General features: G+C 46.3%; 1 protein-coding gene across 1 annotated transcript in view; it reads left to right on the forward strand.

The window, feature by feature from the left end:
• The window catches only part of LOC145391052 (uncharacterized), a gene marked incomplete at its 5' end in the record, with an annotated part of 22821 nt that extends 13983 nt beyond the window's left edge, over positions 1-8838 (forward strand). Inside the window, 5 exons of the mRNA XM_080265787.1 lie at positions 4-243; positions 1769-2386; positions 2531-2623; positions 2690-2737; positions 2810-8838. Of these exons, the coding sequence (XP_080121913.1) occupies positions 4-243; positions 1769-2386; positions 2531-2623; positions 2690-2737; positions 2810-7582 (5772 nt within the window). The remainder of the gene's footprint in view (positions 1-3; positions 244-1768; positions 2387-2530; positions 2624-2689; positions 2738-2809) is intronic.
• Positions 8839-12497: the final 3659 nt, after the last annotated feature.

Consider the following 12497-nt stretch of genomic DNA (forward strand, 5'->3'; position numbering starts at 1 on the left):
CAGCTGGTGAAGCGGCTGTACCTGGCAGTGCGGCACCACGATGAGGAGCAGGTGGTACGGCTGGTGCGGGCTGGTGCTGATCAGTTCGCCGAGGTGGCCGGCGCGGATGTGACCCCCCGACAGGAAGCCGAACGCCAGGGCCACTACCCGACGATCCGCCAGATGTCCGCGCTGGCCAAGAAGCCGCCACGACCCGACCACGACAAACTCATAGCTCTTGAGGACGTGTACAGACTCTTTGAAGTAAGTAGTGGCAGCAAGAGACGGCGTTTTTAAGATAGGTTAGGCGTCGATGTTGTACTGCCAGAATCTCTCCGATGCTCCTCTGTGCTCCCTCGCACCCTTTTCTCTGTCGTCGTATCCGCCATCCTTTCGCACCCTTTCTTTTGACTTCATCTGTGTCCACCACCCTTTTGCACCCTTTTCTCTGATGTCATCTTAATCCGCCACCCTTTCGCACCCTTTTTTCTGCTGTCATCTCTATCCACTCCCTCTCGGCACCCCTTCTGTGCTTTTCCATACTCCTTTTGCACCCTTTCTTTCGTCATCTGTACCCCCACTCAACGCACCCTTTTCTGTTGTCAACCATACCCTCCATCACACCCTTCCTTGTCCTTCTCAGTCTCTTTCCATGGCCTCCCGTGACCCTTTCCTCCCCTACACCCTCTCTTTGCCCACCTACTCCTTCCCACACCCTGACCTGTTCATCTGTGTCCCCTTAACATTGCTTTTGTGGCCATCCCTCTGTGACATCCTTTCGTCAGCCATTCCTACCGCTCTTTGTATTCTTTCTGTCTACCTTCTCGTCCCCTTCTCTGTGCCCATTTATAGACCTTCTCTGTAGCGCTGTATCTCTCGTCCCCATGTATGTATTCCTATGTAACCTGTCTTTGTAGTTTGTCTCTGGCTACGTGCACATATTTTTCTCTCCCAATAAAGTCGTACACACAGTCTCTCTCAATATCCCTTGTCTGTGACCCTGTTGAACATCTTTCCACACAGTTTATGATCCTGTTTCTCTTATGTCTTGTTCCGCGTCTCCTTTTTCTCATATATCTCGTTGTTCCGCCTCTCTCTCTGCCTTGTTTACTGTTTGTTTACCTCCACAGACATCTACAATTTCATTTCATCCTTCATCTTGCCTCGTCTTCCTCTTTTTATGCCTACTAGTTTAGCTCTAATCCTATATCTCTTTATCCTGAAAGCTCCCTTACCTCAAACAATCTTCTTTTTTCCTACCTACTCCTCCATTGGTTTACCTCCCGATCTCATCCACCTTTCCTCCCTTTGTTCCCTTATTCTTCCTACCTTCCCTCCTACCCACCAACCCGCCTGCCAGTGAGAAATTTGTCCCTTGATTTTGTACCTTCCCTGCATCCTACCTCGAAGTCCTGAAACCCTGCCCTTGCAATTTTTTCTTTTCTTTTTTTTGGCATCGTAATTTTTGACCCGTACGTCAGGCGTCCCTCTCGGAATGCTTCCCTAACCCGCCTCACTACCACCTCCACTCACCCTCCACATCACCCTAGGATAAGTGTTGCTTCTTAGACAATGTTTTAACTTGCAATTGTACGTTCACAACCTCTCTTAGCTTCTCACTGAGCGTCAAGTAACAAGCAGCCAGTCCCTTGTTCTGGCCTCAAGCTAACCCTGAAGGCTAAATTCACTCACACCATCAGCTGGCAAGACCCTCACTCTAGGACTAGCCCGTCTTGTCACACTAGCTCACTCTCAGGTCTAGATTCTGAATGCATGTGTACTAATCTAGGATGGCTATAGCACTGAGGACGACGACGACGACACGGCCGGCAGCGACGACGACCCCGACGCCTACTGGAAAATGTGCAACGCCTATGAGGTCCTGACGCTGCAAGAGGCGTTCAAGGACGAGGAGCAGGCGTGGCTGAAGGAGTTTGAGGAGAAGCAGCCAGTCATATCCGTCAAGGAGTTATGTCAGGAGGATCAAGAGGCCTTCTGGGATAACTGGAAGGATACCACACCTCCTAGAGTTATCCCTGCTAGTGAGTTCTTTAAGGAGGAGACGGACTGGTGGGAGGAGGAGAAGGAGGAGGAGGAGAAAGAGGTGGTTATCTCAGCTAAGGAGTTCTTCAGAGACGATGAGTGCTGGTGGAGGGATGCCGTGGAGGACCTTGATAAGCCCACGATGGTTCCAGCGAGGGAGTTCTTCAAGGAGCAGGCGTGGTGGGAGATGGAGGAGGAGGGGGAGGAGGAGGAGGAGAAGAAGGAGCGAGAGTCCGAGGTCATATCTGCCAAGGAATGTTTCAAGGATGATGATAAGGCTTGGTGGGAGACGGAAGATGAGGAGAAGCCAAATGTTATCTCAGCCAAACAATTCTTTCAGGAAGATGAGCAGCCGTGGTGGGAGGCGGAGAGTGAGGAAGAGCCAAAACCAATATCAGCCAAAGAGTTCTTTCAGGAGGACGAGCGACCGTGGTGGGACTCCGAAGAGGCTGAGAAGCCGAGGGGGGTTTCCGACGGAGAAGTGGAGCGGCCGTGGTGGGAGGCGGAGACCCAGGAGAAGCAGAAAGTGATCAGTGCTAAACAATTCTTTCAGGATGAAGAGCGTCCTTGGTGGGAGGCCGAGGAAGTGGAAGAACCAAAAGTGATCTCAGCTAAAGAAATGTTCGACAACAAGCCGTGGTGGGAAACTGAGGAATCGGAGCCGCAGAAACCACCAAGATCCCCGTTGTCAAGGTTAAAAAAAAACTCAGACAGTGTTCCATTACGTGACTTCAGTTCCATTAATAATCACTTACAGGACAATGAGCACAAGGAAAACAAGGAGGAGAAGGAGGAGGAAGAGGAGGAGGAGGAGGAGAGTGAGGAAGAAGACAAGGAAGAGAAGAGTCTTTCCGAGGCATCCACTTACGAGGAACCAGAGGAATGGAGCCGAACTGAAGACTACGAAGACGCCAATGACAGCCTCCAGAGTGACACAAGCACCATGTACAGTGCCAGCGAGGGTGACCAAATGTTCCACGCTGTTCCTCTGGGGTGGAACGGGGAACATGGACATGCACAGAACACTCGGATGGGGAACAGACCAGGGGAGGGTGAAACATGTAGGGGGAATGAGGCTGGTGGGGCGAGCAGCTGGGAGGAGGGCGTGGGTACAACAGAAACCGTAAATATACGTTATCCGACGGCAGGGGTTGGTGCCAGAGTATGCGAGAGGAGCTGGGGGAAAATGAGCGCGGTGGAGAGAGGAGAGAGGGAGAGGGATGAGGAGCTAAGCGAGGCGAGCGAAGCAACTGAAACACTGGACTTTGACACGAGTGAAGTGAGTGAAACAGCCACTGTGTCGTGGGATGAGGGTGAACACGATAAGTACAAAAGCGATGCGAAGATGGAAGAAGAAGAAGAAGAGGGGGAGGAAGAGGAAGAGAATGACACAAGTGAAGAGGTCGAGGAAGTAAAACAGGAAAAGGACAGTATGGAAAATGTGGATGAGATAAAAGAAGGAATAATTGTCATTGAGGCTGAAAAGAAAACAGAACCTGAATCCAAGCAGGAGGACCAACTAAACGAAACCGAGAAAGACAAAGAGCCGGAGGAAGAGGAGACCAGCAGCGAAAGTGGAGAGGTTCAGAGTGAGGATGAGATAGCGGATATCTCAGAGGAGGAATCAGAAACAAACGAAGATAAGGAAATCAAAGCCAGACAAGACGAGACCCCAACGATATCACTGCAGGATCAAAACACTGTCATGGAGGGAGAAAATAAGGCAGACGATTCCCAAATGAGGACCGCCCCTCCACACGTCTCTGTTGAACATTGTGACAAGGAGAGCGATAAGGGAAGAAGTAGAGACGGCGATGTTAGGAGGAGGAGAAGGAGAAGAGAAGATGAAGACACCAGTAATGAAGAGACAACTAACAGGGTGAGTAGAGTGCGACAAAGGCAGACTAATCTAGACATAGGAGTGACTAACACGCTCCTAGACCCCGCCCAGAGTGACTGCATAGAGAGTAACCTGCAGAAGTCAGACTCACAGACTAGTGGCTATGAGTCTAGTCCTTCTGAGAGTAGACCAGTAGAGAGCCAGAGAGCTAGAACAGACAGTGAAAATTATGAAAACTGGACCGAGAAAGTATTAACTGATGTTGGGGAAGCTACAGTACAAGATGCAGTAGTAGATGTTGATTTACAAGACTCAAGAACGGATATTCAAACAAGGATAAATGATGAGAGTAGTGTTAACATAGACAAGGAAGAAGATGAATCACCAACGGTAAAAGAAAGGTTAGGTGTAGAATCAGCAGAAATTGGGAAAGAAGCATCGAGAAGCAGTGATGAAAGTAATCGAGTTGTGATTCATATGAAGTTTGAACAAGATGATGATGACCAGATGGTGAATGACGGAAGACCAGAAGACGGAAGTGAATGCAAGCAGGAACTCACAGGAATTACGGAAAGTAGAAGTAAAGAGGCAGTAGGAGCAGGACTAGTGGAGGCAAAAATCGAGCAGCCAGACACTGATAGCGACAGAAGAGATACATCCACATCCGAAGACTCCATATCCTCAACAAGTAGTGACAGCAGAAGCGATCGGGTGACGGTCAACATGATGGATGATTGCTTAGCCAAAGTAGATGCGAGCTTAGCGTGGGTAGACGCCCGCCTGACCAGGGACTCTCAAAGATCACGAAAGCACAGGAGTCCGAGTGAAAGGAGGAGAGCACGAGGAAACAGAATAGGGGCCAAAAGAACTGTGAGTCCTAAATATACCAGGAAACCCACCAAAATTTCAGCGTCTGACAAAGGAGATACTCAGAAGGAGGCAGAACAAGACCCTGGAGTGACGCTAATGAAAGTTCATGTGAGAGTTTCTGAAGCAGGAGCAGAGGCAGGGAAAGACGATGCCCCAGAAGCCAAATTCGTGTCTGGAGCTTTCGTACAGGGAGTGGTCAGTAATGGGGGTGGTAGCGATGCGAGAAAGAGAAGTAGACGCACCGCTCGAGCCACCGTAATACATTCCTCTTTAGCACCTACCCACACTACTCAGTCTTCCAGTGCAGTCCTGATCACGCCACATCAAACCTCTACATCATCATCCATTACACACCCAGCACCTACACCTACACCTACTACTCATTCTGACACAACAGTTACATTTACATTTACCATTCATCCTCATACAACACACTCATCCCTTCCAACATGCACTGAAGACACAACCGCTGACCAACACACATCCAGAAATATCAGTAGAGACAATGAAAACCAGACTGATGATGCCAGACATGATATAAATGATCAAAACGTTAAATCTGATCCAAGCAAAGACGTATCTATTGCACTGTTAGAAAGAAAAGAGGCAGAGAAGGAAGGCACCAGTGAAGATGCTGAGGATGACGGCAGTGAAGACGTTGAAGAAAGCACCAGTGAAGATAAAGAGAAAGAGATCACTGAAGTAACCAGAAAACGAAGCACCGAAGCAGTAAAACGAAGCACTGGAACAACAGAACGAAACACTGAAGCAGCAGACACAGAAAATAGGACCCAAACCTTATCAGTGGGCGAGGAGGAGTCAGAAGAGGAGAGTAAGTCGGAGGGGAGATCAAATGAAGAGTCACTTGAGGAATCGAAAGAAGAATCAGTCGAGGAATCGAAGGAGTCAACAGAGGAATCAAAAGAAGAGTCACTTGAGGAACTTAAAGAGGAGTCATCTGAAGAATCAAAAGAGGAGTCAGTTGAAGATGTAAAGGAGTCAGCAGAAGAGGAATCAAAGGAAGAATCAGTTGAGGACTTGAAAGGCGAGTCAACTGAGGAATCAAAAGAGGAGTCAAGTGAGGAGTCGAGAGAAGAGTCAGCAGAGGAGGCAAAAGAAGAGTCGGTTGATGAGACGAAAGAAGAGTCAAGTGAGGAAGCAGAGGATAATTCAACGGAAGAATCAGAAGACAGGCCTTTAGAAAAATCAGAAAACAAGCTAGCAGGTATATCAAAAGAAACGACAGTGCAAGAATCACAAGAGATATCTACAGAAGAATCAGGGGAAGAATCGAAAGAGGAGTCAGAAAGCCAATCATTAGATGAACCCCAAGAAAAAGTCACAGAAGAATCAAAAGTAGTGGATTCTGAAGAAAAATCCTTTGACGAATCTGAAGAAAAATCAACAGAAGAATCAGCAGACAAATCTTTAGAGGAATCTGAAGCGAAGTCTACAGAAGAATCGGAAGCAAAATCAACAGAATCTGAAGCAAAATCAACAGAAGAATTCAAAGCAATTTTAGCTGTAGAATCTCAATCAAAGCCAACAGAAGAATCTAAAGCAAAGTCAGCTGAAGAACCAGACGAAAAATCAAGTGAATTAGAAGAAAAGTCATCTCAGTCAGGACAAAAATCATCAGAAGAATCAGAGGAGAAATCTTCAGAATCAGAACGAATATCAAGAGAGGAATCAGGTCAAGGAGAAGGGAAGGTAATGAGAAGATCAGAAGAGTGTTTATCTGAAGAGAAGGAAGAAGAGGAAGTATCAGAGGAAAATGTAGGAGATAAGACTGGAGCAGCAACAGAGGAATTAGCTAAAAGTAAGTCCATGGATCAGAAATTAGAGGAAAGGAAGTCTGTAGAAAGAAGTTCTGAGGAAAGAGTATCACTGGGGAGAAGCACACCATCAGACGAGAAAGAGTCAACTGAAGAGAGATCAAGGGAAACGTCCACTGAGTTGGGTGCGATTGGAGAGGTTCAGCGGAGATCACGAAGTGTACGACAACGTAAACCAGCATGGCGGTGCAGCACATACGAGACCTGCAGCATTAGCGAATATGACACACTTGCCTTCATGCTCAGTAGATCCCTAAGTGCTGACTCATGGGCTGCTGGGTTGGGACGAGACAGGACAAAACGTTCACCAAGTGCAGATTCCTTGTCCCGCACACTTGCCTCAGGTGATGCACCCATTATGACCCAGACACCTTTGCCTGCCACACAGCAAACACCTGTCCGTAGACGACGGGACAGGACGAGGCGCTCACCAAGTCCAGATTCCCTGTCCTATACAACTGCTTCAGGTGATTCCTCTGTTATTACCCAGACACCCATGCCTACCCCAGAACAAACACCTGTCCGTAGACGCAGACGTAGAAGCAATGTAGAAGACGCTGCTAGTGGTAGCGAGGTGGCTGGCGGGGACACACGCAGTGTGGAAAGTCCAGTCAAATCACCAAGACGGAGAGCCAGGTTTAGACGGTCACAGAAGAAGGCTTCAACTCCAACGCGTGTGTCCCCGCCAGCGGCTACTAACACCGCTCACCCGATCATGCCACGACGGAGAAGGGAGCGTGCAGTGAGGGCTGAAGGAGAAGGTGACAGGGAGGCCACTAACTCAGCTTTGTTGTATGATCCAGACAGCAAAGCGGCCGGTATAACAGAGCATGTGGACACACCTACCGAGACAGCCAGCACCCAGACCAACACAGGCCGAGACAGGAGCAGAGAGGTAAGCCACTCTTGGATCACTCTCCTGTCCCTGTCCTCTGCTATAGTCATCTTGCAAAATCTTGCTTTTGTTTACTTCATTCTAATACCATTGATCAGACTAGTGGCCTCATTCTTATAGATGCTGGAGCTTACAGTATGTGCACAAGTAATGCTTTAAGGCCTGCAGGATAATGCTGTACACAGTTGCTTCATGTTCAGCGGGTAGAGCAGGTCAGGGCAGGTCATGACTGGGGCGTCTCTGGTATTCTTTGCAGCAGCAGACCGTGGCCGGAGGAAGGACAGAACGCGCCAGAAAAACGACGTCATGTGAGCTCAGTTGATACGTCGCCTTGTGCCTCTGAAAAATAAAACGAGCACCTGCTTGCTGCCCTTTGATGAGCGCATATATTCTTGAGGCGTTGTGCAGCAAAAGGAAAAGCAGTGGTGAAGTTTGGAGAGTGGTGTTGGTGGTCGTGAGTGGCCTTAGTGACATCATAAAATATGACGTCACATCATGCGGCATATTGGAGAGTGTTGGTGGTAGTAGTAAGTTGCTTTGGACGTCATAATAGGATATGACATAACACCGTGCAACACACAGGTGAACTGACTGGGGCGCCAAATATATCCCACAGGAATATGAGTGTGCTAATGTGAGTGATGTACGTACACTCAAGATATATTCATCCACACGGTGCCAGTATACCCCAGGTTGTAACCAGCACTGAATATAATATCTTTGTAATATGACAGCTCTTTGCTTGTGAGGTGCACATTGAGGGAGAAGCACAGTTGAACTTGAGGAACACGACACCTCAGAGGATGAGCAGAACGTGTCTGTAGCATGAACACAGAGTGATTAGGAGAACAATCATTCCATCCCGAGTGATCCTCCTCCCCTCCCTTCCTCGACCTCTTGTTTTCTCTCGTCTCTCCGCGTGCGACGGTGCTGCCCTCTGCTCAGATACTGCTTGGCTCCTTTGCTTGTCGGCAGAATGTTTATACTCGTTGCAGACTTGAACAGAACCCCAGGCTTTGAGTATCAGTGTCTCCCGCAGCTCAGTATGGCTAAACATAAAATAGTTTTGTTTCTGTGGGCAGTGGGAGCCGTGATCAGCATACAGATACCTTCATGTTTTTTTTTTCTTTCTTTCTTTTTTGACAGACATGACTTTCGATCAGGTGCCTCAAAAGAGTAATTTAATATCACTGGATCCACACAACAGTGACTTATCACACATCTGACTGGCCGTACTGAGATCACGTCCTCATATGGGATTGGCTGTGACCCTCCTCCCCGTGACCCCTCCAGCCAATCAGAGTCTTTGTTTACATCTGACGTCATAGGAGTAGGACTGGAGGTTTTGGGTCTTTCTGGCCTCGGTTCATTATGATTTTGACCCCTCTAGTTTTAATATGATTTTGGCTCATTATTTCTACTTTGTGTTTCCTTAGTCACACCTTAGAATATTTATTTTAGTTACATTAAGTTTCCTTCCCTTGTGACTGGGTATTTCAAGAGTAACTGGAGACTGAGTGACTGTGGTCCTGTTTTTCCCGCCTTTATTTCTCCGTTTTCTTTCCATTGATTTGCCAGTTCCAGCCTTTTGTATTATTACTAGATTTTGTAGTTAAGGGTAATTGTTTGTGATTAAGTTTTTACCATAGATTTTCCTTTTGGTTTCCACCTTGGTCTGTCTTATTTGCATCCACCTACACCATCCATTTTTATCTCAGTTTTCCATACGGCTTATTTGTTGTCATTCCCTCCCCGCACCCCCGCTTCCTGTTCGGTTCTCTCTGCTTCGGTTATGTTGTTCTTACTGCATCCATAGTCTTCTGTCTTTTATTATAATGTACACTTTTTTTTTTTTTTTTAAATTCCATACACTGAACACACTTGTCTATTACTGCTTGCATATCCACTCTGTTCTGTTCCTCTTAGCATAGACCCTGGTACTGGAGAGGGACGCCTTCACTTGGTGGCACCTATGTAACTGGGCGGTGGAGATGCCCGGCTATACGAACGTCCCTCAACGCCCTCCCTGTCCCCCCCAAAAGGAGAGTCGTCTGCAGGAGAGGGGAACTTCAGCCTGCAGTCCACGGGGTTCAAATTTAAATGAGTCTGGGGTTACAACTACAGCTACAACTACCATCCTATTCTGTGTTTTTCGTTTTCCTTTCTTTATACCTTGTGTTTTCCCATTCCTTTTCTTTATTTTCTTTGTTTTTTGTTTTTGCATATATTTTGCTTCTGCACTGGCCAGTATCATCCCTATTTCCTTCCACTTATACCCTATTCTTTCCCTTTTGTCCCTCCATCCCATTCTGTCCTCTCCATCCACTTCATTCCGTCCTATCCATCCACCTCATTGTCTATCTATCTGTCCATCTCTCTATCTATATCTGTCTATCTATCTAACCAGTTCTGTCCAGTCTACTTCTGTCTACCGTCAAGACAAAAGTTCGCCTAATATTTCACCTCCTCTGCTTCTCACCCTACTCTCTTTGCGAATATTTCTAAGCTAAGAGAGGCTTGGTATGATTCTCTCTTATACGATGATTCTCTTATACGATTATTCTCAGTTATACGATGATTCTCTTTGATACAATATTCTCTGTTATACGATGATTCTCATACGATTATTCTCTCTTGTATAATGATTCCCTTATACGATGATTCTTTCCTATACGATGATTCTCTCTGATACGATGCGTCAGGGAGGAAAGTGACGAATATGACGAGAGAAATAGACACAGGTCCACATTCTCCTCGGTAAAGGAAGCTCCCTAACACCTTTTCCTAAGTGATTTATTTTGCTTATTTAACCGTCCTCCACTGTGTCACATAAATCCTTCCCATATCGCCATCCTCTGCATAAACAACGTACCAAAGGACAGTAACCCTCCCCCCCATATCCAAAACTAAATCGCTAAGGATGAGGCGCTGAGGAGAATACGAGACAGAGAGTAATAATAGACGAACTTTAGCACCCTGTTGTTGTTTTTTTTCCTTTTTTTGACACCTTGTTTTTTACTTATTTATTTATATAATTTATTTATTTATTTATCTCTATCTATCTATTTATTTATTTATCTATCTTTATCTTTTTATCTATCTATTTATTTATCTATTTATTTATCTTTATTCATATATTTATTTATTTATTTTTAGCTCTCACTTAATGTACACCTTAATTTTTTCTTGTCTATTTTCTGCCTATTTTTCCTTGTCTATTTTCTGCCTAATTTTTCTTGTCTATTTTCTGCCTATGTTTCTGTCTATTCTGCCTATTTTTCTCTTTTTTTACAATTTTTCCGTCTATTTTCTGCCTTTTTTTTCTTGTCTATTTTCTGCCTATTTTTTCTTGTCTATTTTCTGCCTATTTTTCTTGTCTATTTTCTGTCTATTTTTCTGTCTATTCTCTGCCTGTTTTTCTTGTCTATTTTCTGCCTATTTTTTCTTGTCTTTTCTGCCTATTTTTTCTTGTCTTTTCTGCCTATTTTTTCTTGTCTATTTTCTGCCTATTTTTTCTTGTCTATTTTCTGCCTATTTTTCTCTGTTTTTGTCTATTTTTTCTTGTCTATTTTCTGCCTTTTTCTGTCTATTTTCTCCCTATTTTTCTCTCAGTTTTTTACCTATTTCCCGCCATTTTTCTGTCACTTTTTTCTATCAATTTTCTGTCGTTTCTATCAGTTTTTTTTTTTTACCAATTTTCTGTCGTTTCTATCTTTTCTGTCGTTTCTGTCAATTTTCTACCAATTTTCTGTCGTTTCTGTCAATTTTCTGTCTATTTTCTGTCAATTTTCTGTCAGTGTTGTCTCTTTTTATCATCTACATTATTGTTCTGTCTCTTCTCCCTCCACCCACACCCTGTTCTGTCCCTTCTTCCTCCACCCACACCCTGTTCTGTCCCTTCTCCCTCCACCCACACCCTGTTCTGTCCCTTCTCCCTCCACCCACACCCTGTTCTGTCCCTTCTTCCTCCACCCACACCCTGTTCTGTCCCTTCTTCCTCCACCCACACCCTGTTCTGTCCCTTCTTCCTCCACCCACACCCTGTTCTGTCCCCTTCCCTCCACCCACACCCTGTTCTGTCCCTTCTCCCTCCACCCACACCCTGTTCTGTCCCTTTCCCTCCACCCACACCCTGTTCTGTCCCCTTCCCTCCACCCACACCCTGTTCTGTCCCCTTCCCTCCACCCACACCCTGTTCTGTCCCCTTCCCTCCACCCACACCCTGTTCTCTGCCTTCTTCTTCCACCTAAACACCCTTCTTTCCTCCCCTCTCCCTCCCTTTCTCCCATTCCCTCTCCTTCTCCTCCTCCTCTCTCCCTCCCTCATCTCCTCTCACTCCTACTCCTCCTCTCTCCCCTCTTCTCTTTTCCTCCCTCCCTCATCTCCTCTCGTTCCTACTCCTCCTCTCTCCCCTCTTCTCTCTTCCTCCCTCCCTCCTTTCTCCTCCTCCTCTCTCTCCCTCCCTCCCTCCTTTCTCCTCCTCCTCTCTCTTCCTCCCTCCCTCCTTTCTCCTCCTCCTCCTCTCCCTCCCTCCCTCCACCACACCCCAACACAGATGTAAATATTGCAAATCGCCCCACAATTTACAACACTGTCCATATATCAATCAACCCATGTGACGCTATGTGACGGAACTGGACAAATGGTGATGGTGGGCAATATGGCAGGCATTTATGGTGGCAATGGAAGCCCCGTAACACCATTTCCTTAGCGATTTATTCCGGCTAGAACACCGTGTCTCCTTGGTTACTAGTCAAATTCATCCTCCAATCTGACTACACCTGGCCATCAACTGAGCTCAGACGGGTTATAAAAATGCGTCTCCTTGGTTACTAGTCAAATCAGCCCTTCAGTCTACACCTGGCCAATAATTGAGATAAAAAGGGTTAGGGATATTTGACAGGGAAGAACAATGCGTCTCCTTGGTTACTAGTCAAATCAGTCTTCCAATCTGACTACACTTGGCGCAAAACTGCCATCTCTCCATCGCCAGTGTTGAGATGGCAAGAGATTAACACGAAAATATGATGCTAGT

The sequence above is a fragment of the Coenobita brevimanus genome, chromosome 2 (genome assembly GCF_032717465.1).
Source record: "Coenobita brevimanus isolate Jiangsu-jjx chromosome 2, ASM3271746v2, whole genome shotgun sequence".
In the NCBI taxonomy this organism is placed as follows: Eukaryota; Metazoa; Arthropoda; class Malacostraca; order Decapoda; family Coenobitidae; genus Coenobita; species Coenobita brevimanus.